The 26,091-nt window shown below is 45.9% G+C and overlaps 1 protein-coding gene across 3 annotated transcripts in view; it reads right to left on the bottom strand.

Annotated features, from left to right (window-relative positions):
* Positions 1-6,497: 6,497 nt before the first annotated feature.
* Positions 6,498-26,091, bottom strand: part of LOC121539498 (EH domain-containing protein 4) — a 43,217-nt gene continuing 23,623 nt past the window's right edge. For all 3 annotated transcript variants that reach the window (XM_041848043.2, XM_041848045.1, XM_041848044.2), the window contains exons 4-6: positions 20,901-21,313; positions 10,837-11,001; positions 6,498-7,947 (exon numbers count right to left, since the gene is read on the bottom strand). In XM_041848043.2, the coding sequence (XP_041703977.1) occupies positions 7,390-7,947; positions 10,837-11,001; positions 20,901-21,313 (1,136 nt within the window). In that variant the 3' untranslated portion in view covers positions 6,498-7,389. The remainder of the gene's footprint in view (positions 7,948-10,836; positions 11,002-20,900; positions 21,314-26,091) is intronic.

The raw sequence follows: 26,091 nt of genomic DNA, 5'->3' as shown, positions 1-26,091 counted from the left end.
CCTGAAGGTCATATATATATATACACTGCTCAAAAAAATAAAGGGAACACTTAAAACAACACAATGTAACTCCAAGTCAATCACACTTCTGTGAAATCAAACTGTCCACTTAGGAAGCAACACTGACAATAAATGTCACATGCTATTGTGCAAATGGAATAGACAACAGGTGGAAATTATAGGCAATTAGCAAGACACCCCCAATAAAGGACTGGTTTTTCAGGTGGTGACCACAGACCACTTCTCAGTTCCTATGCTTCCTGGCTGATGTTTTGGTCACTTTTGAATGCTGGCGGTGCTTTCACTCTAGTGGTAGCATGAGACGGAGTCTACAACCCACACAAGTAGCTCAGGTAGTGCAGCTCATCCAGGATGGCACATCAATGCGAGCTGTGGCAAGAAGGTTTGCTGTGTCTGTCAGCGTAGTGTCCAGAGCATGGAGGCGCTACCAGGAGACAGGCCAGTAAATCAGGAGACGTGGAGGAGGCCGTAGGGAGGGCAACAACCCAGCAGCAGGACTGCTACCTCCGCCTTTGTGCAAGGAGGAGCAGGAGGAGCACTGCCAGAGCCCTGCAAAATGACCTCCAGCAGGCCACAAATGTGCATGTGTCTGCTCAAACGGTCAGAAACAGACTCCATGAGGGTGGTATGAGGGCCCGACGTCCACTGGTGGGGGGTTGTGCTTACAGCCCAACACCGTGCAGGACGTTTGGCATTTGCCAGAGAACACCAAGATTGGCAAATTCGCCACTGGCGCCCTGTGCTCTTCACAGATGAAAGCAGGTTCACACTGAGCACATGTGACAGACGTGACAGAGTCTGGAGACGCCGTGGAGAACGTTCTGCTGCCTGCAACATCCTCCAGCATGACCGGTTTGGCGGTGGGTCAGTCATGGTGTGGGGTGGCATTTCTTTGGGGGGCCGCACAGCCCTCCATGTGCTCGCCAGAGATAGCCTGACTGCCATTAGGTACCGAGATGAGATCCTCAGACCCCTTGTGAGACCATATGCTGGTGCGGTTGGCCCTGGATTCCTCCTAATGCAAGACAATGCTAGACCTCATGTGGCTGGAGTGTGTCAGCAGTTCCTGCAAGAGGAAGGCATTGATGCTATGGACTGGCCCGCCCGTTCCCCAGACCTGAATCCAATTGAGCACATCTGGGACATCATGTCTCGCTCCATCCACCAACGCCACGTTGCACCACAGACTGTCCAGGAGTTGGCGGATGCTTTAGTCCAGGTCTGGGAGGAGATCCCTCAGGAGACCATCCGCCACCTCATCAGGAGCATGCCCAGGCATTGTAGGGAGGTCATACAGGCACGTTGAGGCCACACACACTACTGAGCCTCATTTTGACTTGTTTTAAGGACATTACATCAAAGTTGGATCAGCCAGTAGTGTGGTTTTCCACTTTAATTTTGAGGGTGACTCCAAATCCAGACCTCCATGGGTTGATAAATTATTTCCATTGATAATTGTTGTGTGATTTTGTTGTCAGCACATTCAACTATGTAAAGAAAAAAGTATTTAATAAGATTATTTCATTCATTCAGATCTAGGATGTTTTTTTGAGCAGTATATATATATATATATATATATATATATATATATATATATATATATATATATATATATTCACCTGTAGAGAGAGAGCAATATCAACCTCACTACCGTCACTGGTCAAATCAGCCTACAGTACACTAGTCAAAGCAAAGTTTTGAGTATTCATTCCCATCTCCATATATTGTGTCACTTCAAAACAAACTCTTTGTTGGTTGGAACACTAAACAGTACTCACAATTGCTGTAAGGTAGTCTGTTTGCAGTCAGCCTGACTAGCAATGTCTTTATTATTGGTCTATGTCTGGTGGCTTAACAAGATTTTCCCAATTCCCATGGTTTGAGTCCAAAGTGAAATAGTTGTCCGTCTTTGGACTGTTTCAATAAGGTGAATCTAAAGAGATTCTTAACACAGTTAGTCCAACCTAACCCTGCTGACCATATAGTTTTATACCTCCTCATCTCCCTTTACTGGACCATTCAACAGGACTGTAAAAATTCTTGGCTTTATAGATAATATCATCCGGATCCTGCCATGCTCTTTGTATCCACAGGGCAATGCCAGCTCATATCCTGGACTGGGCACTGTTTGAAGTCTGCTATTTCCAACATATTACTTTTTGGACTAAGATAAACTAATTCCATAATTTTATGTAGTAGGTTTTAGCTGGTGCTTATTTATACTTTACAATTACAACAGACTATTATTCCCACATACATTCAAACTGGACACTATACCGGACAAACCTTTCCTTCTCTGCTTCCTCTGAGATGAATGTATTTCAGTGTTAAAATGGTGAAGTCAACATGGGAATTCTCCATCTGAGCCAAGTCATGTGACAGCCATTTTAATACAAAAAAGGAAACCTTACTCAGTAACTAGCTAAGACACTGGTGTCTGGTCATACTAAATTAACTGTAGTTACAACAACAAGCAGTATCTCATAAAATATATGTTGAACATACAACAAGGTTAAAAACAACATACATTCTGTGAAGTACACAGGACATACTAAATACTGGCATGATAAGAAGATTTGAGGTATCACACAGTATCAGTAATGTAGCAGTATTGTGTTGACTTGTTTTGGAAAAGAAAACTTTGTAAGGTAAACAGTGTTTATCATGAACCTGTTGTCAACACATACAGCGTAACAAGCATTATCTCTTGAATAATGTAAATAAATCACGGAAGACAAATCTGGAGATACACAGTAAACACCGAGAGAATCGCAAGCCCATAGGTGCACACAGGAGGAAAGATATGGCTTCTTTGCTTACCTTCCTTCTAAAGTATCCTCCTTATCGGTTGAGATTTTGATACACAATGTGAATAAATCTCAGAGACTCATCTACCAATTTCGCATATTTTAGGGTGTGGGGTGGGGTCCTTCTCCTGTCCAAGAACGCAAAAGTGAACTTTGAAGCCATTGGAGTAAGGGATTTACAGCATGAACACTTGGCTCACCTGACTGCATGGGAGGCAAGGGGCAAAGGGTAAAGTATGGGCTAGCGTTACAGGGCAATTTGGCAGACAGAGTAGTATGCTGAATAGGCAACTTACATTGCAGAAAGGGGGCGTAAGAAGGAAGTGGATGCAGATTCTGATTTGATCTAAAGCACAGTCATGGCAGGATTACCGACCGCGCTTTTGGGGGATCTTTGGGTCGGGGTCCCCCAGACAGCATATGAACACGTCAGTTGAGGGCCCACTGGAGGTCGTGGCCTCCCAGATAGCATATGAACATGTAATAAGCCATGGCAAAACGTGTAGAATTGCAGGAAATTAGCTTTAAAACAGCAATATTTTCTCTCAGCCTCATGGCAAAATGTATAGAATAGCATAAAAATGTGCTTTTAAATTGCAAGATTGTCTCTCAGGCTCATGACAAAATGTGTAGAATAGCAGGAAGTTAGCAGTTTTCCAAAAAATAATAATTCCGGGTACGGGGTGCCCTGGTAGTTGGGACCACATGTCCCAGATTGTGTGGGACAGTACCGCATTTTAGCCCTTGTCCCGCAACCAAACAATCAGGTCCTGCATTTTAACAACAAAGTCAAACACCACTAATTTAGAAAAAAAAGTTGATTTCAGTCAGAGATTCGAACCAGTCTCTTGCAGTCACGTTGCATTTATGAAAAAAAAATAAATATATATATATATATATATATATATATAATACAGATGTGGTAGATAAGCCTACTGGTGATGTTAAACAGTTCTCCAATCGTTGTTGAGATCTGATATTCTGCGCAGTGGAAGATGAGATGCAGGCCAATGTCATAGGCCTATCGTCAACCAATCATATTTTTCAAATCCTTTCGGGCTAAATTCCAGCTGAACTTGGAGAGGACAGTTAGGCCTAACTACATACAAAAAGTGTGCTTCTGATGAAGACCTACAAAAGTAAATAGCCGTATTAGACTGAAAGATACAATATAAGGTCATTTTGTCAAATTTGTGAGGCTCTCCATGCTCATTAGATGCTCATTCCACATATTTGCTCCAACTTCACTCAAACCCCGTTTTAGAAGTCTCCCTTCCTAACAGTTTTACATTCCCTGAGACCAACCAGAAATGTTTCCTTGGCCAAATATTCCCAGATTTTAAAAAAAACAGCCACACATGGGCTCTCTCATTTCTGGATTACCACATTTTGCACGAGGCAAGAGTAGCCTAGGCTAGGTGCACTTCAATTGCTGGTTAAAGATAGATCAAATCTGAATCAATGTCTTGGAAGATCAAATAATGAATAACTAGCATTTTACATAACCAAATATAATAGCATAGTATTACTGTTACACCAAAAACACCCCCTCATTCCATGAGATTTTAGGATTGGTTAGCTGAAAATTCCACCCAAAAAACTCATGCAGCCAAAACTCAACACGTACCACTAGGCAGAATGTGCTTTGATTGAAACAAAATACAGGAAGGCTATATACTGAACAAAAATATAATTGCAACATGCAACAATTTGAACAATTTTACTGAGTTAGAGTTCATGAAAGGAAATCAGTCAATTGAAATAAATTCATTAGGCCTTAATCTATGGATTTCACGACTGGGATACCTTAAAAAAAAAAAAAAAAAAGGTAGGGACGTGGATCAGACGTGGATCAGAAAACCTGTCAGTATATTGTGTGACCACCATTTGCCTCATGCAGCGCGGCATCTCCTTCGCATAGAGTTTCAGGCTGTTGATTGTGGCCTGTGGAATGTTGTCCCACTCCTTTTCAATGGCTGTGCGAAGTTGCTGGATATTGGCGGGAACTGGAACACGCTGTCGTACACGTTGATCCAGAGCATCCCAAACATGCTCAATGGGTGGTGCCATGTCTGGTGAGTATGCAGGCCATGGAAGATCTGGGACATTCTCAGCTTCCAGGAATTGTGTACAGATCCTTGTGACATGGGGCCATGCATTATCATGCTGAAACATGAGGTGATGGCGGCGGATAAATGGCACGACAATGGGCATCAGGATATAATAATATAATATAATATAATATGCCATTTAGCAGACGCTTTTATCCAAAGCGACTTACAGTCATGCGTGCATACATTTTTGTGTATGGGTGGTCCCGGGGATCGAACCCACTACCTTGGCGTTACAAGCGCCGTGCTCTACCAGCTGAGCTACAGAGGACCACAGGATCTCGTGCATTAACATTTCCATCGATAAAAATGCAATTCTGTTAGTTGTCCGTAGCTTACGCCTGCCCATACCATAACCCCACCGCCACCATGGGGCACTTTGTTCACAATGTTGACGACAGCAAACCGCTCGCCAAGACGACGCCATACACGTGGTCTGCCGTTGTGAGGCCAGTTGGACGTACTGCCAAATTCTCGAAAACAACATTAGAGGCGGCTTATGGTAGAAAAAATGAACATTCAATTCGCTGGCAACAGCTCTGGTGGACATTCCTGCAGTCAGCATGCCAATTGCACGCTCTCTCAAAACTTGGGACATCTGTGGCAGTGTTGAGTGACAAAACTGCACATTTTAGAGTGTCTTTTTTACTGTCCCCAGCACAAGGTGCACCTGTGTAATGATCATGCTGTTTAATCAGCTTCTTGATATGCCACACCTGTCAGGTGGATGGATTATCTTGACAAAGAAGAAATCAAAATGTTTCAGATGGGTTTCAGTGCATCACGCGTGGTCTGACAGATACCCATATGATATACAGTTCCCTGTATATTCATAACTCACAACCCTTTCCAGCTAGCCACCAAAAATAAATCATTAGAATTAGTAAATCACTAGAATGAGCAACACATATTACAACAAGCAAAAAGAGCCTCCACCTCCCAAGAGAGGAAATTATGCAATATCAATTGTTTGGTTATTTTCACTGTAGATTGAATGTTGACAGGCAGGAATTTACACTCAAGCACATCCCCCAAGAGTGACAGGGTTGTATGGGGATCTTAGGTTTACTATTTTGCGCCGCTCTGCAAACTATGTTCTGAAAACATAAATCCTGCGTCAGGACAGTTTGGGTGGTGTACAATGAATACACAGGATAGTGGCTGAATAATACGGAAATCTCTCTAACCCATGATCATAAATATCTGGATAAAGTGAAATAAAACAGGATTTGCATAGAACTCTTAAAGGGACAGTTCGACATCTTTTCAATTAAGCACTTTTTTCTACTTACCCAGAGGAAGTTAAAGATAGCTAGCATGCTAGCTGTTCCTGTAGACTTCCAGTCATAGCACTAACACTAGTTAGCAATGGCTCCAGAAACTACCTTCAAACTGCACACAGAGACATAAAATGTTTATCCATAAGTTCATCTGGGTAAGTAGAAAAAAAAGGGCTTAATTGCCTAAATGTCAGACTATCGCTTTAAGGCTGAAGAGATGAACACACATATCACTTAAACTATTCAAATAACAATGTTACAAAAACAAATTCCCAAAATGAAATTTTAACTTTTTATTTTATTACATTTAAAATGTTTGAGTTTCTCTATATGCAGTCTACAAGCTGGCCAGGTAAGAAGACACAGTGCGCCATTTTTTACTTAACGATACAGACAAGAACTTCTACAAAGGCACAATCATAAGCTTGTTGTGAGTATCAATGATGTGTCCTCAAGGAATCCACTCCTGTCATAAGCACACAAACATGGGACAAAATGTATTTTGTTACACAAACTGTTTTTTGTGTTGGAAAATCAAGCACTGAAGCAATGGCAGTCTTTTTGCAAAACCAGACTGTGCTCTCTGAAAATAGAAATCTCTTTCCGGTAGGTAAAATGGCCAAGCCACTTAAAACAAGAGGAGATGCACTCTAACCTTTGTCCAGTCTATCACATCAACCTCTCCATGTGAAAACTTCCTCTGTATCCCACCCAGACAGCTTCCCAGGATGTATTTGTTCAGGAACACAATTCCACATAGTTTCTTCCTCTATATTTTGACCACAGACTAAACATATTTAAGACAAATGTTTTAAAATATTACATTGTGGCAGCATGGTAACCACTGTTCCTGGATACGTATACAACTAACCTTCACTAATGTTAACTCAAGTGCAGTGTCAATCTTTTGAATAAATTCTTCATTGATGAAAATAAAAGCTTTGGGTCAAAAAATAACTTTAGTAAGGTCACTGGTTGTTTTTGAGTCAGATTTGTCCCCGCTTTGTTTCCTGTTAAGACTGGATCATTGCCTATTTCCCAATATCCACACTAGCACACTACTTAGTATGCATGGCCAAAACATCACATCATACTACTTAGTGCATGAGTTTGGACATTGGAACACAATGGAGTTGGAGTGTCCTCCATTGGTGTTTCTTTGGCTCGTCCTTAGTCCGCGTCGTGGTTGTAGAGGATGTCAGCGACCTCGTTGTTCCTGTGAGTGGGAGGCACCAGGTGCTGAGGTAGCTCAGTGGGCAGCTCGTACCCCTCCAGCTTCACCTTGATCAGGTGCTGTGCCAGGGCAAACTCCTCGTCATCCAGCATGCCGTCTTTATCACAGTCCACTAGCTTCCAGATCTTCCCCAGGACTGTGTTTGGCAGACGGGAGTTCATCATCTCCTTCTTGGCATTGACTCCACTGATTTTCCCGTTGATGGGATTCATGGAGTAGAAGATCTCGTCGTACTTGTGCTTGTCACGGCTCACGATCCAGTCCTCACAGTCAGACCCGGCGCTGATGCCCTCTCCGTAGCCCTGGCCGAAGGGCCCGTCTTGGGAGCCCTCAAAGGCCCCGCCGCTCACCATGGCTGGTGGCGCCTTGCTCTCCTCGTCGCGGATCATTGTCATCAGGCCAGAGATCTTGTTGGCCAGCATCTTGTCCACAGACTCGATCAGCTTCATCTTCAGGGAGGGGAACTTGCTGAAGTCATAGTGCTGGAGCTGCTCCTGTAAAAACAAAGACAGAAAGAAAGTTCAGAGATCAATGTTATTTGTAATCAAGTCCTGCTGCACAAAAGCACACATTACAGTAAGACAACAACGGCTTCCTACATACAACCAATAAGTAGGGTGCAGGTAGGATCTCAAACCATACAAAGACTCTTGGCAATAGATACAGTGGGGAGAACAAGTATTTGATACACTGCCGATTTTTGCAGGTATTCCTACTTACTAAGCATGTAGAGGTCTGTAATTTGTATCATAGGTACACTTTAACTGTGAGAGACGGAATCTAAAACAAAAATCCAGAAAATCACATTGTAAGATTTTTAAGTAATGAATTTGCATTTTATTGCATGACATAAGTATTTGATCACCTACCAACCAGTAAGAATTCCGGCTCTCACAGACCTGTTAGTTTTTCTTTAAGAAGCCCTCATGTTCTCAACTCATTACCTATATTAACTGCACCTGTTTGAACTTGTTACCTGTATAAAAGACACCTGTCCACACACTCAATCAAACGGACTCCAACCTCTCCACAATGGCCAAGACCAGAGAGCTGTGCAAGGACATCAGGGATAAAATTGTAGACCTGCACAAGGCTGGGATGGGCTACAGGACAATAGGCAAGCAGCTTGGTGAGAAGGCAACAACTGTTGGCACAATTATTAGAAAATGGAAGAAGTTCAAGATGAAGGTCAATCACCCTCGGTCTGGGGCTCCATGCAAGATCTCACCTCGTGGGGCATCAATGATCATGAGGAAGGTGAGGGATCAGCCCAGAACTACACGGCAGGACCTGGTCAATGACCTGAAGAGAGCTGGGACCACAGCCTCAAAGAAAACCATTAGTAACACACTACGCCGTCATGGATTAAAATCCTGCAGCGCACGCAAGGTCCCCCTGCTCAAGCCAGCGCATGTCCAGGCCCGTCTGAAGTTTGCCAATGACCATCTGGATGATCCAGAGGAGGAATGGGAGAAGGTCGTGGTCTGATGAGACAAAAATAGAGCTTTTTGGTCTAAACCACTCGCCGTGTTTGGAGGAAGAAGAATGAGTACAACCCCAAGAACACCATCCCAGCCGTGAAGCATGGAGGTGGAAACATCATTCTTTGGGGATGCTTTTCTGCAAAGGGGACAGGACGACTGCACCGTATTGAGGGGAGGATGGATGGGGCCATGTATCGCGAGATCTTGGCCAACAACATCCTTCCCTCAGTAAGAGCATTGAAGATGGGTCATGGCTGGGTCTACCAGCATGACAACGACCCGAAACACACAGCCAGGGCAACTAAGGAGTGGCTCCGTAAGAAGCATCTCAAGGTCCTGGAGTGGCCTAGCCAGTCTCCAGACCTGAACCCAATAGAAAATCTTTGGAGGGAGCTGAAAGTCTGTATTGCCCAGGGACAGCCCCGAAACCTGAAGGATCTGGAGAAGGTCTGTATGGAGGAGTGGGCCAAAATCCCTGCTGCAGTGTGTGCAAACCTGGTCAAGACCTACAGGAAACATATGATCTCTGTAATTGCAAACAAAGGTTTCTGTACCAAATATTAAGTTCTGCGTTTCTGATGTATCAAATACTTATGTCATGCAATAAAACGCAAATTAATTACTTACAAATCATACAATGTGATTTTCTGGATTTTTGTTTTAGATTCCGTCTCTCACAGTTGAAGTGTACCTATGATAAAAATGACAGACCTCTACATGCTTTGTAAGTAGGAAAACCTGCCAAATCGGCAGTGTATCAAATACTTGTTCTCCCCACTGTATATTGACCCAGAGTGACCTGGGTGGTCATGAACTGTCCATTGTCGTATTTGGCTGTTTACACAGGCAGCCCAATTCTGATCTTATGCCCAATTATGGGCAAAAGATCTGATCGGTCAAAAGACAATTAGTGGAAAATGATGGTGAATTTGGCTGCCTGTGTAAACGCAGCCTATGAAGTAACTACTAGGTCACGTGTAAAGCAGGGATTAGGCTAGCCCTGATATGGCTGTAGCCTCTATTATTATGGTATCTAATGGACCCTAAAGTCATATCAGGGCTAAGATTAGGGTGAGATGACCAAAGGGTATGTTACGGTTACATTTCATTGTTTGACTGTTTCTGATTGACAATACATAAATGGCTAAAGGCCTCAGGTCTCTGAGGTGCTGTGTAGAACATTTTGTTAAGTAAAACTCCCATGACTAAAATGCAGAGGAATTTGAGACTATGGCGGGTGGTCCCTTCTCCTCAACACACAATAACAGGACTGAGAATAACACTGCTCCTCGGGGAGCCTTACATACTATAACATGCTCAATGTTCAATAGTGGAGCATTCTCTCTAGACAATGTCTCATAACCAGCTGCACTGCTCTCACTTCCAAATGTTGTGATGATTCTCTAGGTTCAACGAGTTGAGCTATTCCCTTCCGAATAAAAAGCCAGGCTAAGTCTACCTCTAAGGCCTAGCTCTCTCTTTTCTGTGTAGCTGACAGAAAACAGCTGCGTTCACACAGCTGGGGAGGTGTGGCCGTCTCTCGCTTTCAACTGGATGGAAATGTCCGGCAGTAAACTATGACCAATGACTACGTTTTTATTAATTGTTGATGATCTGCCCCTTTACTTGTATCACAACTCACTTGAGGTGTTCAAGATAATCATTTTAGTTAAGGGTAAATATTTTACAATACTCTGCATTTCGAGATGAGCCATTGAGTTGTACCTAGATGAAAACCTATGATGCATCCCAAATGGCACGCTATTCCCTATATAGTGCACTACTTTGACTAGGACACATGTAGCGCTGGTCAAAAGTAGTGCACTATATAGGGAATAAGATGCCATTTGGGATGCAGCCACATGTATTATTCTCAGGAGCCATAGTAACCCAGCAGACCTGCATCTTGACGACATTGGGGAAGTCTCCAGCGGATATGTGGTGCTCTCTCTGCAGTATGGTGTAGATCTCAGGAAGTCGCATGATCAGTTCCTCCTTCTTCTTTTCCTTCCCAAACAACGACGGCATCTCTTTCTTCAGGTAGCTGATGATGTAGGCATGCACCTATGAGAGAGAGAGGTCAAGTATTAGTATGGTCAAGCCTGAGCCACTTGTCTTTTGAATTCATTGCCAGCTGTCAGCTTTCCACATATTCAAATAAGGTCCTATTACACTGCTGCTGTGGAGCAAACTTGTGTCAACATCTCTGTGTGGTTTCCTTCCTTCTCCATGCTTGATATTTTCATCTGATGTCATAATGAGACTTGCACAGTGTATGTGTGAACTGAAATTGTATGAGGGGAAATGATAAGGTGGGTTAAAACAGAACACATCGGAAAGAAGCTGATTGCATTCATTCACCAGGGTCCTTCAACCTCTCCAAGCATTGTTGGACCAGCAGGATTATCAATGTGTCCCTTGTGTTTGCAAGTGCGACTCCACCTTGTAAATGTCCTTGCCAGGGGAACATTCACACCGGTGTTTACACTAAAAGGTCCTCAATAAAGGAGAGGAAGCTCGCTCCAGGGGACAAGGTAAGGTTTTTCCTTTAGTTTCCATATGATAATGTTTATTCCTCTTGGAAGCAGGCAGGCATTGTGGGATGGACAGACAGACGGACAAAGACAGACAAGGTTGGCGTAAACATGGCGCTGCTGCAGGCCCTGGCAGTGCATACAGACAGACAGACAGACTGACAGGGACAGGGTGGGAGAGGTTGAGAGGGTGGGTAAGCAGGGTTCTTAGTTTTGGGTTAGGACGTCATACATTCCCCACTGACCAGGGAAAGGGGCAACCGAAACCGACAAGGCCAACCTGGGGGTACAGAGTGCTTTACTACATCACATTGTCTCACACACTCAGCATAGCAGGAAGGAATGCAGAGAGCTGCCGGATTCCTGTGTTTGTTTGTTTGTTTGTTTATAGTCTCCCGAGTGGCGCAGTGGTCTAAGGCAGCTGTGCCACTAGAGATCCTGGTTCAAATCCAGGCTCTGTCGTAGCCGGCCGCGACCGGGAGACCCATGGGGCGGCGCGCAATTGGCCCAGCGTCGTCCAGGGTAGGGGAGGGAATGGCCGGCAGGGATGTAGCTCAGTTGATAGAGCATGGCGTTTGCAACGCCAGGGTTGTGGGTTTGATTCCCACAGGGGGTATGAAAAAAAATAATGTATGCACTAACTGTAAGTCGCTCTGGATAAGAGCGTCTGCTAAATGACTAAAATGTAAATGTAATGTATTTGGATCCCCAGTTCCGGTGCCATCTACGGGAGGACGTCCGACGGGAGCTAGCCTGCAGTGACACCAGTTTGTCTTTTACCGAACTGGTGGACATGGCCATTTGTCTGGATAAACTGCTGGCAACCAGAGGACGTCCTAGAGGAGGTCTGCCCATTCCCGCTCCGACCGATGCGGATCCAGAGCTCATGGAGCTGGGTGGTACCGCGCACCGAGAGAGAGGAGGACGACAGCGCCAGTGCCACTCGGATGGCACGAAGGGACATTCCACCACACGTTGTCGTCAGTGCTCTTTTGGGTCAGGAGGCGGCCGGCTCTCGCGTCACCCCAGGTATTGAGCACCCACTCTTGTTCAGAGCCCTCTGCTGAGCACTGTACTATACCCATATACTTCCCTGATCACATGAGAGTTCCCCAGTGTAAGGTGCTAGTCGATTCAGGCGCAGCTGGGAACTTTATGGACAAAACATTCGCACGCCGCCAGGACATTTCATTAGTTCCCCTATCCATTCCACGCCCCATCAGAGCACTTGATAGTCGACCATTAGGGTCCGGGTTGATAAAGGAAGTCACGGTACCAGTCACCATGATCACACAGGAGACGTATTGTGAGCGGGTCACTTTTTCCATCATTGCGTCTCCTGCTTTCCCTGTAGTGTTAGGTATTCCATGGCTAGCACTCCACAACCCCACTTTTTCAAGGCCGCAGAGGGTTCTCACGGGGTGGTCACGAGAGTGTCAGGGTAGGCGTATGGGTGTTTCCGTTGGTGCAACCACGGTGGAAAGTCCAGACGGTGCCTCCACCGTGCGCATTCCCCCCGAATACCATGATCTGGCACAAGTCTTCTCTAAAAATAAAGCAACTAAATTACAGTGGGGAAAAAAAGTATTTAGTCAGCCACCAATTGTGCATGTTCTCCCACTTAAAAAGATGAGAGAGGCCTGTAATTTTCATCATAGGTACACGTCAACTATGACAGACAAATTGAGGAAAAAAAATCCAGAAAATCACATTGTAGGATTTTTAATGAATTTATTTGCAAATTATGGTGGAAAATAAGTATTTGGTCAATAACAAAAGTTTCTCAATACTTTGTTATATACCATTTGTTGGCAATGACACAGGTCAAACGTTTTCTGTAAGTCTTCACTAGGTTTTCACACACTGTTGCTGGTATTTTGGCCCATTCCTCCATGCAGATCTCCTCTAGAGCAGTGATGTTTTGGGGCTGTCGCTGGGCAACACGGACTTTCAACTGCCTCCAAAGATTTTCTATGGGGTTGAGATCTGGAGACTGGCTAGGCCACTCCAGGACCTTGAAATGCTTCTTACGAAGCCACTCCTTCGTTGCCCGGGCGGTGTGTTTGGGATCATTGTCATGCTGAAAGACCCAGCCACGTTTCATCTACAATGCCCTTGCTGATGGAAGGAGGTTTTCACTCAAAATCTCACGATATATGGCCCCATTCATTCTTTCCTTTACATGGATCAGTCGTCCTGGTGCCTTTGCAGAAAAACAGCCCCAAAGCATGATGTTTCCACCCCATGCTTCACAGTAGGTATGGTGTTCTTTGGATGCAACTCAGCATTCTTTGTCCTCCAAACACGACGAGTTGAGTTTTTACCAAAAAGTTCTATTTTGGTTTCATCTGACCATATGACATTCTCCCAATCCTCTTCTGGATCATCCAAATGCACTCTAGCAAACTTCAGACGGGCCTGGACATGCACTGGCTTAAGCAGGGGGGACACGTCTGGCACTGCAGGATTTGAGTCCCTGGCGGCGTAGTGTGTTACTGATGGTAGGCTTTGTTACTTTGGTCCCAGCTCTCTGCAGGTCATTCACTAGGTCCCCCCGTGTGGTTCTGGGATTTTTGCTCACCGTTCTTGTGATCATTTTGACCCCACGGGGTGAGATCTGCGTGGAGCCCCAGATCGAGGGAGATTATCAGTGGTCTTGTATGTCTTCCATTTCCTAATAATTGCTCCCACAATTGATTTCTTCAAACGAAGCTGCTTACCTATTGCAGATTCAGTCTTCCCAGCCTGGTGCAGGTCTACAATTTTGTTTCTGGTGTCCTTTGACAGCTCTTTGGTCTTGGCCATAGTGGAGTTTGGAGTGTGACTGTTTGAGGTTGTGGACAGGTGTCTTTTATACTGATAACAAGTTCAAACAGGTGCCATTAATACAGGTAACGAGTGGAGGACAGAGGAGCCTCTTAAAGAAGAAGTTACAGGTCTGTGAGAGCCAGAAATCTTGCTTGTTTGTAGGTGACCAAATACTTATTTTCCACCATAATTTGCAAATAAATTCATTAAAAATCGTAAAATGTGATTTTCTGGATTTTTTTTTCTCAATTTGTCTGTCATAGTTGACGTGTACCTATGATAAAAATTACAGGCCTCTATCATCTTTTTTAAGTGGGAGAACTTGCACAATTGGTGGCTGACTAAATACTTTTTTTTCCCACTGTACCACCTTATTGGGCGGGGGATTGCGCAATAAACCTTCGGGTAGACGCTGTACCTCCCAGGAGTCATGTGTATCCCTACGTCACCGAGTCCCTGCGCCAGGGGTACATACGTCCCTCCACTTCACCCGCCTCCTCGAGTTTCTTTTTTGTGAAGAAGAAAGACGGCGGTCTGCGCCCTTGCATTGATTATTGACCACTGAACAAGGAGATGATTAGATTTAGTTATCCTCTCCCCCTCATTCCGGCAGTGGTTGAGTCATTGCATGGAGCGCGCTTCTTCACTAAATTAGATCTCAGGAGTGCGTACAACCTGGTGCATATCCGAGAGGGAGATGAGTGGAAGACCGCATTCAGCACAACCACGGGGCATTATGAATACCTGGTGATGCCCTATGATTTGATGAATGCTCCCTCAGTCTTCCAGTCCTTTGTGAATGAGGTGTTTTGGGACATGCTTTGTCGCGGTGTAGTGGTCTACATCGACGTCATCTTGGTGTATTCCGCTACGCGCGCCGAGCATGTGTCCCTGGTTTGCAAAGTACTGGCCCGACTGTTGGAAAATGACCTTTATGCTAAGGCAGAAAAGTGTATGTTTTTCCAGCAGTCCGTCTCCTTCTTCGGATACCACATTTCTACCACAGGTGTGGAGATGGAGGGCGACCGCATTGCAGCTGTGCGTAATTGGCAGACTCCAACCACGGTAAAGGAGGTGCAGCGCTTCCTTGGCTTCGCCAACAATTAATCAGAGGTTTATCCGGGGCTTTGGCAAGGTCGCAGCTCCCATTACGTCTCTGTTGAAAGGTGGTCTGTCCCGGCTCCGCTGGTCTGCTGAGGCTGACAGGGCCTTCAGTAACCTGAGGGAACTGTTCACCTCGGCCCCGGTACTGGCCCACCCCGATCCATCACTACCGTTCGTAGTGGAGGTGGATGCGTCCGAGGTTGGGATGGGAGCAGTCCTGTCTCAACGCTCGGGCACGCCACCCAAGCTCCGCCCCTGTGCGTTCTTCTCAAAGAAGCTCAGCCCGGCTGAGCAGAACTACGGCGTTGGTGATCGGGAGCTGTTGGCTGTGGTCCGAGCCCTGACAGTGTGGAGACATTGGCTCGAGGGGGCGAAACATCCATTCCTCGTCTGGACGGACCACCATAAACTGGAGTACATTCGGGCAGCGAGGAGGCTGAACCCTCGCCAGGCCAGGTGGGCCCCATTCTTCACCCGGTTTGATTTCACACTGTCATACATTCCGGGTACGAAGAACGTGAAGGCAGACACACTTTCCCAGCTGTATGATACAGAGGAGAGGCCCAGAGACAATACCCCCATACTGCCAGACTCCTGCATTGTGGCGCCGGTAGTATGGGCGATGGACGCAGATATAGCGCAGGCATTACGCACAGATCCATCTCCACCGCAGTGTCCAGCTGGGCTGCAGTACGTGCCTGCGCTTATCCGTGATCGTCTGATCTACTGGGCACACACGTCACCCTCCTCTGGTCACCCAGGTATCAGTCGTACAGTGCGCTGCCAGACCAAAAAGTACTGGTGGCCTACCTTGGCTAAGGACGTGAGGGTGTAAGTTTCCTCCTGCTCAGTGTGCGCCCAGAGTAAGGCAACTAGACACCTCCCAGCGGGTAAGTTAAAACCTTTACCAGTTCCACAACGACCATGGTCTCATTTGAGTGTTGATTTTTTAAACTGATCTGCCTGTCTCTCAAGGGAACACCACCATCCTGGTCGTTGTGGACCGCTTTTCGAAAAGGCCTGCCGCCTCCTTCCTCTGCCTGGTCTCCCCACGGCTCTGCAAACTGCGGAGGCCCTGTTTACACACGTCTTCTGGCACTACGGGGTACCAGAGGATATAGTGTCTGACCGAGGTCCCCAGTTCACGTCAAAAGTCTGGAAGGAGTTCATGGAACGTCTGGGAGTCTCGGTCAGCCTGACTTCTGGGTTCCACCCTGAAAGTAATGGGCAGGTGGAACGGGTTAAATCAGGATGTGGGTAGGTTCCTGAGGTCCTATTGCCAGGACCGGCCGGGGGAGTGGTCGGTGTTCCTGCCATGGGCAGAATATGCCCAGAACTCTCTCTGCCACTCCTCTACGAACCTAATGCCATTTCAGTGTGTTTTAGGTTATCAACCAGTTCTGGCACCGTGGCACCAGAGTCAGACCAAAGCTCCTGCAGTGGATGACTGGTTTCACCGCGCGGAGGAGACGTGGAACGCTGCCCATGTTCACCTCCAACGCGGCGTGCGTCGTCAGAAGGCCAACGCTGACCGTCACCACAGTGAGGCCCCCGTCTTTGTACTGGGGCATCGGGTCTGGCTCTCGACCCGGAATCTGCCCCTCCGCCTGCCCTGCCGGAAGCTGAGCCCTCAGTTTGTAGGGCCGTTCAAAGTCATGAGGAGAATCAACGAGGTCACATATAGGTTATTACTCCCCCCTGATTACTGTATTAACCCCTCGTTTCATGTGTCTCTCCTCAGGCCGGTGGTGGCTGGTCCGCTCCAGGAGTCTGAGGTGCGGGAGGTCCCTCCACCTCCTTTGGACATTGAGGGGGCGCCAGCGTACTCTGTCCGGTCCATCCTGGATTCGAGGCACCGGGTGGGGGGCCTTCAGTACCTCGTGGAGTGGGAAGGGTACGGTCCGGAGGAACGGTGCTGGGTCCCGGTGAGGGATATCCTCGATCCCTCTCTGCTGAGGGACTTCCATCGTCGCCATCCGACTCGCCCTGCTCCGCGTCCTCCTGGCCGTCCCAGAGGCCGGTGTCGGCACGCTGCTGGAGCTGCGCTTCAAGGGAGGAGGGGGGTACTGTCACGAATTCAGCCGAGGCTGCCCCTCCTCCTTGCTCGGGCAGGTTTCGGCGTTCGTCGTCACCGGATTACTAGCCACTACCGCTCCATTTATCATCACTCCATTTGTCTTGTCTTGTCAATCACACACACCTGGTATTTGGGTGTTTCAGTGAAACGTAAGTGAGGGAGGCCCCGCTCTCTCGCTTTCCCAGATGTTTAGTTAATTTCATTCCGATCTCCTTTGCATTATTGTAGCCATTTTCTGTAGCCTGTCAACTATGCCTCTGTCTATCCCTGTTCTCTCCTCTCCGCACAGGCTATACAAACGCCTCACACCGCGTGGCTGCTGCCTCTCTAACCTGGTGGTCCCTGCACGCACGACCAACGTGGAGTTCCAGGTCTCCGGCAGCCTCTGGATCTGCCGTTCTGCGGCCAACAAGGCAGAGTTCATCTCAGCCTATGCTACCCTCCAGCCCCTCGACTTGTTGGCGCTGACAGAAACATGGATTACCACTGAAAACCCTGCTACTCCTACTGCTCTCTCCTCGTCTGACATCCGATCCTCGTTTGTTAAGTCAAATGACACTGCTGGTCCTGCTCACACTGCCCTACCCTATGCTTTGACTTCTTTCTCCCCTCTCTCTCCAGATGAAATCTTGCGACTTGTGACGGCCGGCCGCCCAACAACCTGCCCGCTTGACCCTATCCCCTCCGCTCTTCTCCAGACCATTTCCGGAGACCTTCTCCCTTACCTCACCACGCTCATCAACTCATCCTTGACCGCTGGCTATGTCCCTTCAGTCTTCAAGAGAGCGAGAGTTGCACCCCTTCTCAAAAAACCTACACTCGATCCCTCTGATGTCAACAACTACAGAGCAGTATCCCTTCTTTCTTTTCTCTCCAAAACTCTTGAGCGTGCCGTCTCTAGCCAACTCTCTTGCTATCTCTCTCAGAATGACCTTCTTAATCCAAACAAGTCAGGTTTCAAGACTGGTCATTCAACTGAGACTACTCTTCTCTGTGTCACGGAGGCTCTCCGCACTGCTAAAGCTAACTCTCTCTCCTCTTGTCCTTCTAGACCTGTCTGCTGCCTTTGATACTGTGAACCATCTGATCCTCCTCTCCACCCTCTCCGAGTTGGCCATCTCCGGCGCGGCTCACTCTTGGATTGCGTCCTACCTGACCGGTCGCTCCTACCAAGTGGCGTGGCGAGAACCTGTCTCCGCACCACGTGCTCTCACCACTGGTGTCCCCCAGGGCTCAGTTCTAGGCCCTCTCCTATTCTCGCTATACACCAAGTCACTTGGCTCTGTCATATCCTCACATGGCCTCTCCTATCATTGCTACGCAGACGACACACAACTAATCTTCTCCTTTCCCCCTTCTGATAACCAGGTGGCGAATCGCATCTCTGCATGTCTGGCAGACATATCAGTGTGGATGACGGATCACCACCTCAAGCTGAACCTCGGCAAGACGGAGCTGCTCTTCCTCCCGGGAAGGACTGCCCGTTCCATGATCTCGCCATCACGGTTGACAACTCCGTTGTGTCCTCCTCCCAGAGTGCGATGAGCCTTGGCGTGACCCCTGGACAACACCCTGTCGTTCTCCGCTAACATCAAGGCGGTGACCCGATCCTGTAGGTTCATGCTCTACAACATTCGGAGAGTACGACCCTGCCTTACACAGGAAGCAGCACAGGTCCTAATCCAGGCACTTGTCATCTCCCGTCTGGATTACTGCAACTCGCTGTTGGCTGGGCTCCCTGCCTGTGCCATTAAACCCCTACAACTCATCCAGAATGCCGCAGCCCGTCTGGTGTTTAACCTTCCCAAGTTCTCTCACGTCACCCCGCTCCTCCGCACACTCCACTGGCTTCCAGTTGAAGCTCGCATCTGCTACAAGACCATGGTGCTTGCCTACGGAGCTGTGAGGGGAACGGCACCTCCGTACCTTCAGGCTCTGATCAGTCCCTACACCCAAACGAGGGCATTGCGTTCATCCACATCTGGCCTGCTGGCCCCCCTACCTCTGCGGAAGCACAGTTCCCGCTCAGCCCAGTCAAAACTGTTCGCTGCTCTGGCACCCCAATGGTGGAACAAGCTCCCTCACGACACTAGGACAGCGGAGTCACTCACCACCTTCCGGAGACACTTGAAACCCCACCTCTTTAAGGAATACCTGGGATAGGATAAAGTAATCCTTCTACCCCCCCTTACCCCCCCCCCCAAAAAAAAAAAAAACATATTGTAAAGTGGTTATCCCACTGGCTATAAGGTGAATGCACCAATTTGTAAGTCGCTCTGGATAAGAGCGTCTGCTAAATGACGTAAATGTACTCATTCCCTCATTAGTCTGTGTGTAAGTGTTCCCTCTGCCCCCTTGTCCTTTGTGAGTGATTGTTCTTTGTGAGAGTGAGTAGCTCGGTTGAGCTACTTGTATGCAGCCAAGGTTGATTTTCCCTTGTGCTAGTTTCGTTCTGTCGCTTTATGCGCTACATTATTGTATACTGAATAAACTCTTGATTTCTGTGTTTTACCTCCTGCGCCTGACTCCGTCATTCACACCTCTTCACAGACTGTGAAGAGATCCCTAGTGGCATGTCTGGTTGAGTATGTATGGGTGTCTGAGCTCAATTTTATTTGATTAGGCAGACAATCTGGAAATGTCTCAAAAACTAGAAGAGAAGCAGTTAATCTCTCGTCAACTGTCAAAAGGTTTTGTTATAAATGACACCAACTTCAATGAACGATGGAGATGAATTGGGTTTTCTGGCCATGATATCATTTAAGGTACTTCAAAGTCTTTTTCCATTGAGTTTTATGACATTATCTTTTTTTGGTAATATAATTTGTTTTTGTTTAGTCACCACATTTCTCAACTTACAGTATGTCAACCAATCAGTTGAGCAGCCTGACTTGTTTGCCACCTCTTTTTCATCATTTATTTGAACCATAAAAAATGTAAATTCATCATCAATCCAGGGGGCTCTAACAGTTAGTTTCTTCTTCAGTTAGTTTCTTTGTCTGGCCAGTTGGAAAATATTGCAGAAGAGATAAGGCTACACTCTCAGGCATGGCCCTCCTCTGTTCTGGATAAATTGCTCCATATGCTGCAGGGAGACTTAAGTACCAGCCTCCTCCATGTAATGAAGTGAAAAGAGCTCTGAATGGAAATAATGGAAACCAGGGATCAAGCAGTTCCTGAGGATGTTCACATTGCACAACGGGCCAAAGACAACACATGTATGACCACGGTCAGAATTAACACAAGACAGTGCATGAGGTACATGTAATCAGTAATCATCACCTCAGACCTGGTGCCTGCACACTTACATATGGACAAACGGCATTGTGATTTACAGACAATGGTCTTATTAGGACTATAGGCCCCCAAGGAAAGCACAGGATTGGGCAGGGCAGAGTGGGGAGTACAGTAACAGTACAGTTACCGTAGCAGCTTATTACCTTAGCAAGTCGAGCCCGTTTGATGAGGTCATTAAGTTTGCGTAAGGCAGCATTCCGAGGCAGGCCCTGGATGTCTTTGAAGAGGTCTTTGGTCTCTGCCTCAAAGAGCCTACGGCTTTCCGTGTTCTGCAGGGGCTTGGCCCAGAACGAGCCCAGGTAGACCCTCACCACCTCGGGCGTGTTGATCACCTTCCCCAGGGACCACATCAGAGCTCCGTAGACCCTCATCAGCTGCTGGCTGTCCACCTGGTCAGCCTTGTTCAGCACCACGCGGATCTTGTCGTCCTGGCCACGGAAGGCCTTGATGGCCTCAGAGAACTCGTCTGATATGTCCAGTTTGTGGGCGTCAAAGAGGAGGATGATGCGGTCCACCCGCTCCCCGAACCATCGCAGCACCTCAGAGAAATCATAGCCTGTTGAGTGGGAAAAAACAAAAAATATTACAATCATGACGCTCAGCCAACATTGAAAATGTATCATTCTTGTATAAACAACAATTACAACTGATATAGCTGTACTGCTATTGTTTGTAGTCTTTAGTCTGCAGAACACCTGATTTACAATCTATTGCAATGTGACGATTTTCTGCACTTGAAAAGATAGATGGAACACAAACATATGAATGACAGATATATAATTTATGTTTTTGTAGACAAAATACACACTAGCCTACAGGTACAGGTTAAATAATGTGCATGTGGCAGCTGTGGCACTCTTTTTCTAAATAAACCATGTCAGGTTGTATTCAAAATGGGTCCACAAAGACAGACACCTAGATCCTCAGATAGATTTCAGGGGGCGTATCAGATGTTGGCTCATTGACAAGTATTGTAGATGGTCGCCAGTAAAAGTGTGCATACATGTATGTGCCAAGGACATTACAATCAAACGATTGCCTGGAAGACTAGGCATATTGTTCTTTTCTTGAATGAGCAATGATCTGAAATAATTGTGCTTTAATTTTGAAAGGAAAAATGTAAAAGTTGCCTTTGAGCAGCAATCGATATCCCTTTAAAGAATGCATGTGTTGCTAACAAACAATGGCAGGGATTACAAGGCTATAAAGAATGAGTGCAGCCAAACAGGGCCAAGCCATTTAGGAGGAGCTCAGAGAGGATAGCGTTGGAACAGTCAATGCTGTAATGACGTGAGAGAGAGTTCACAGAGGACATCGTTATAGACGGAAACTCATGAAACAAACTTAATCTGTATGACTAATTTGAATCAATTGGAACATGGAAATATCTCAATACCACTTCTTATTCTGATAACAACTACTCGGAGTTCATCAAGTCCAGTAATCATGAATGATATAATTTGGCCATGACGTATTTGTCATATTAAAAAGGCCCACTCTGTGACTTTAAGGAGTGGGCCTTTAAAAATGTACAATATAATTCAACATGAAAACTACCGATGTCATGATGAGCCATTGAAAGAATGTTTAAATGGCTAGGGCTTGAGGAATGCAACCTCAGCTGTACACAGAAAGCAACCAGCAACAGATGTAGAAGAACGCCCATATCTCCATGGGATACATCCCAAATGGCACCCTATTCCCTGCATAGTGCACTACTTTTGACCAGAGCTCTATGGGCCCTGGTCAAATGTAGTGCACTATATAGGTAATAGGGTGGCATTTAGGACACACACCATGCCTCCATACTTCTCCATCCCTACATGAACAGCAGTCACATCTAGGGCTGTTGCGGTGACCGTATTACCGCCACACCTGTGGTCACGAGTCATGAAGGGAGTCAAATTCCACATGACCATTTAGTCACGGTAATTAGGCTTCTCCAAGCTCTGATGCTGCTGCTGGTCATTAGTAGCCTACCAAACTTGCTAACTGCCTGGTGCTCAGCACTCTATTGTCCCTATAATCACTCTGACATTAATGCAAATGTTTTAGAAAATCTAATATACACTTCATGAGAGGCCATGAGCTCATGTTGCGCAACATTTCTATAGGCTGTGCAATTGCAGGAGAAAACAGAGTGATGGCCGCTAATAAAAAGAGGATCCCATCAACTATATTTATTTCTCAACGTTCCTAATATTAAGCACACTGCATATACAGTGAGGGAAAAAAGTATTTGATCCCCTGCTGATTTTGTATGTTTGCCCACTGACAAAGACATGATCAGTCTATAATTTTAATGGTAGGTTTATTTGAACATTGAGAGACAGAATAACAACAAGAAAATCCAGAACAACACATGTCAAAAATGTTATAAATAGATTTGCATTTTAATGAGGGAAATAAGTATTTGACCCCTCTGCAAAACATGACTTAGTACTTGGTGGCAAAACCCTTGTTGGCAATCACAGAGGTCAGACGTTTCTTGTAGTTGGCCACCAGGTTTGCACACATCTCAGGAAGGATTTTGTCCCACTCCTCTTTGCAGATCTTCTCCAAGTCATTAAGGTTTCGAGGCTGACGTTTGGCAACTCGAACCTTCAGCTCCCCCTCCACAGATTTTCTATGGGATTAAGGTCTGGAGACTGGCTAGGCCACTCCAGGACCTTAATGTGCTTCTTCTTGAGCCACTCTTTGTTGCCTTGGCCATGTGTTTTGGGTCATTGTCATGCTGGAATACCCATCCACGACCCATTTTCAATGCCCTGGCTGAGGGAAGGAGGTTCTCACCCAAGATAAGACGGTACATGGCCCCGTCCATCGTCCCTTTGATGCGGTGAAGTTGTCCTGTCCCCTTAGCAGAAAAACACCCCCAAAGCATAATGTTTCCACCTCCATGTTTGACGGTGGGGATGGTGTTCTTGGTGTCATAGGCAGCATTCCTCCTCCTGATTTTGGTCTCATCTGACCACAAGACTTTCCCCCTGTTCTCCTCTTAATCATTCAGATGTTCATTGGCAAACTTCAGACGGCCCTGTATATGTGCTTTCTTGAGCAGGGGGACCTTGCGGGCGCTGCATGATTTCAGTCCTTCACGGCGTAGTGTGTTACCAATTGTTTTCTTGGTGACTATGGTCCAAGCTGCCTTGAGATCATTGACAAGATCCTCCCGTGTAGTTCTGGGCTGATTCCTCACCGTTCTCATGATCATTGCAACTCCACGAGGTGAGATCTTGCATGGAGCCCCAGGCCGAGGGAGATTGACAGTTCTTTTGTGTTTTTTCCATTTGCAAATAATCGCACCAACTGTTGTCACCTTCTCACCAAGCTGCTTGGCGATTGTCTTGTAGCCCATTCCAGCCTTGTGTAGGTCTACAATCTTGTCCCTGACATCCTTGGAGAGCTCTTTGGTCTTGGCCATGGTGGAGAGTTTGGAATCTGATTGATTGATTGCTTCTGTGGACAGGTGTCTTTTATACAGGTAAAAAACTGAGATTAGGAGCACTCCCTTTATGAGTGTGCTCCTAATCTCAGCTCGTTACCTGTATAAAAGACACCTGGAAGCCAGAAATCTTTCTGATTGAGAGGGGGTCAAATACTTATTTCCCTCATTAAAATGCAAAATCAACATTTTTGACATACGTTTTTCTGGATTTTTTTGTTGTTGTTATTCTGTCTCTCACTGTTCAAATAAACCTACCATTAAAATGATAGACTGATCATTTCTTTGTCAGTGGGCAAATGTACAAAATCAGCAGGGGATCAAATACTTTTTTCCCTCACTATATTTACAACAGGACTATAGCCTACCTGGCTGGCATGAAAATAAACCACGGGGAAAAGCGTCCTCCAGTCGCTATTTAAGTGCATATTTTTTCATTTATTTTTTATTTATTTCACCTTTATTTAACCAGGTAAGCCAGTTGAGAACAAGTTCTCATTTACAACTGCGACCTGGCCAAGATAAAGCAAAGCAGTGCAATAAAAACAACAGAGTTACATATGGGGTAAACAAAACATAAAGTCAAAAATACAACAGAAAATATATATAGTGTGTGCGAATGTAGTAAGTTATGGAGGTAAGGCAATAAATAAATAGGCCATAAAAGATTAGATTACATTTATTTTTACCCGCTGCCCCTGTTTCGATAGAGATGCATGATAATGCTCCATTCTAAATCAAAACAAATATCACACATATTATTTAGTATATGTAAAGACAAGATTAAATCAAGAAAAGTCTGATGGGTGACAATATTAGCCTATCACTTGTGAATTATATATTATCACTTGTGAATGATGCCCAGCATAAGAAACAATGCCTTTTTTTTGCGACTTGTTCGAATCATAGTCCCACACCTCATGTAGCCTAGCCCATAGGCCTATATGTTTTAATAAGGTTTGTATCACAACTAAAGTGGCCAAATAACTTCTTAAAATTAAGCACATTCATCCGCTTTACAAGGGGTGTAGAGCCTAACTGGCATATACAGTGGGGAAAAAAAGTATTTAGTCAGCCACCAATTGTGCAAGTTCTCCCACTTAAAAAGATGAGAGAGGCCTGTAATTTTCATCATAGGTACACGTCAACTATGACAGACAAAATGAGAGAAAAAAAATTGTAGGATTTTTCATGAATTTATTTGCAAATTATGGTGGAAAATAAGTATTTGGTCACCTACAAACAAGCAAGATTTCTGGCTCTCACAGACCTGTAACTCTGTCCTCCACTCGTTACCTGTATTAATGGCACCTGTTTGAACTTGTTATCAGTATAAAAGACACCTGTCCACAACCTCAAACAGTCACACTCCAAACTCCACTATGGCCAAGACCAAAGAGCTGTCAAAGGACACCAGAAACAAAATTGTAGACCTGCACCAGGCTGGGAAGACTGAATCTGCAATAGGTAAGCAGCTTGGTTTGAAGAAATCAACTGTGGGAGCAATCATTAGGAAATGGAAGACATACAAGACCACTGATAATCTCCCTCGATCTGGGGCTCCACGCAAGATCTCACCCCGTGGGGTCAAAATGATCACAAGAACGGTGAGCAAAAATCCCAGAACCACACGGGGGGACCTAGTGAATGACCTGCAGAGACCTGGGACCAAAGTAACAAAGCCTACCATCAGTAACACACTACGCCGCCAGGGACTCAAATCCTGCAGTACCAGACGTGTCCCCCCTGCTTAAGCCAGTACATGTCCAGGCCCGTCTGAAGTTTGCTAGAGTGCATTTGGATGATCCAGAAGAGGATTGGGGAGAATGTCATATGGTCAGATGAAACCAAAATATAACTTTTTGGTAAAAACTCAACTCGTCGTGTTT

This window comes from Coregonus clupeaformis, chromosome 25 (genome assembly GCF_020615455.1).
Source record: "Coregonus clupeaformis isolate EN_2021a chromosome 25, ASM2061545v1, whole genome shotgun sequence".
Taxonomy (NCBI): Eukaryota; Metazoa; Chordata; class Actinopteri; order Salmoniformes; family Salmonidae; genus Coregonus; species Coregonus clupeaformis.
Note: the sequence above shows the minus strand (reverse complement) of the source record. Positions and strands in the feature narration are given on the sequence as shown.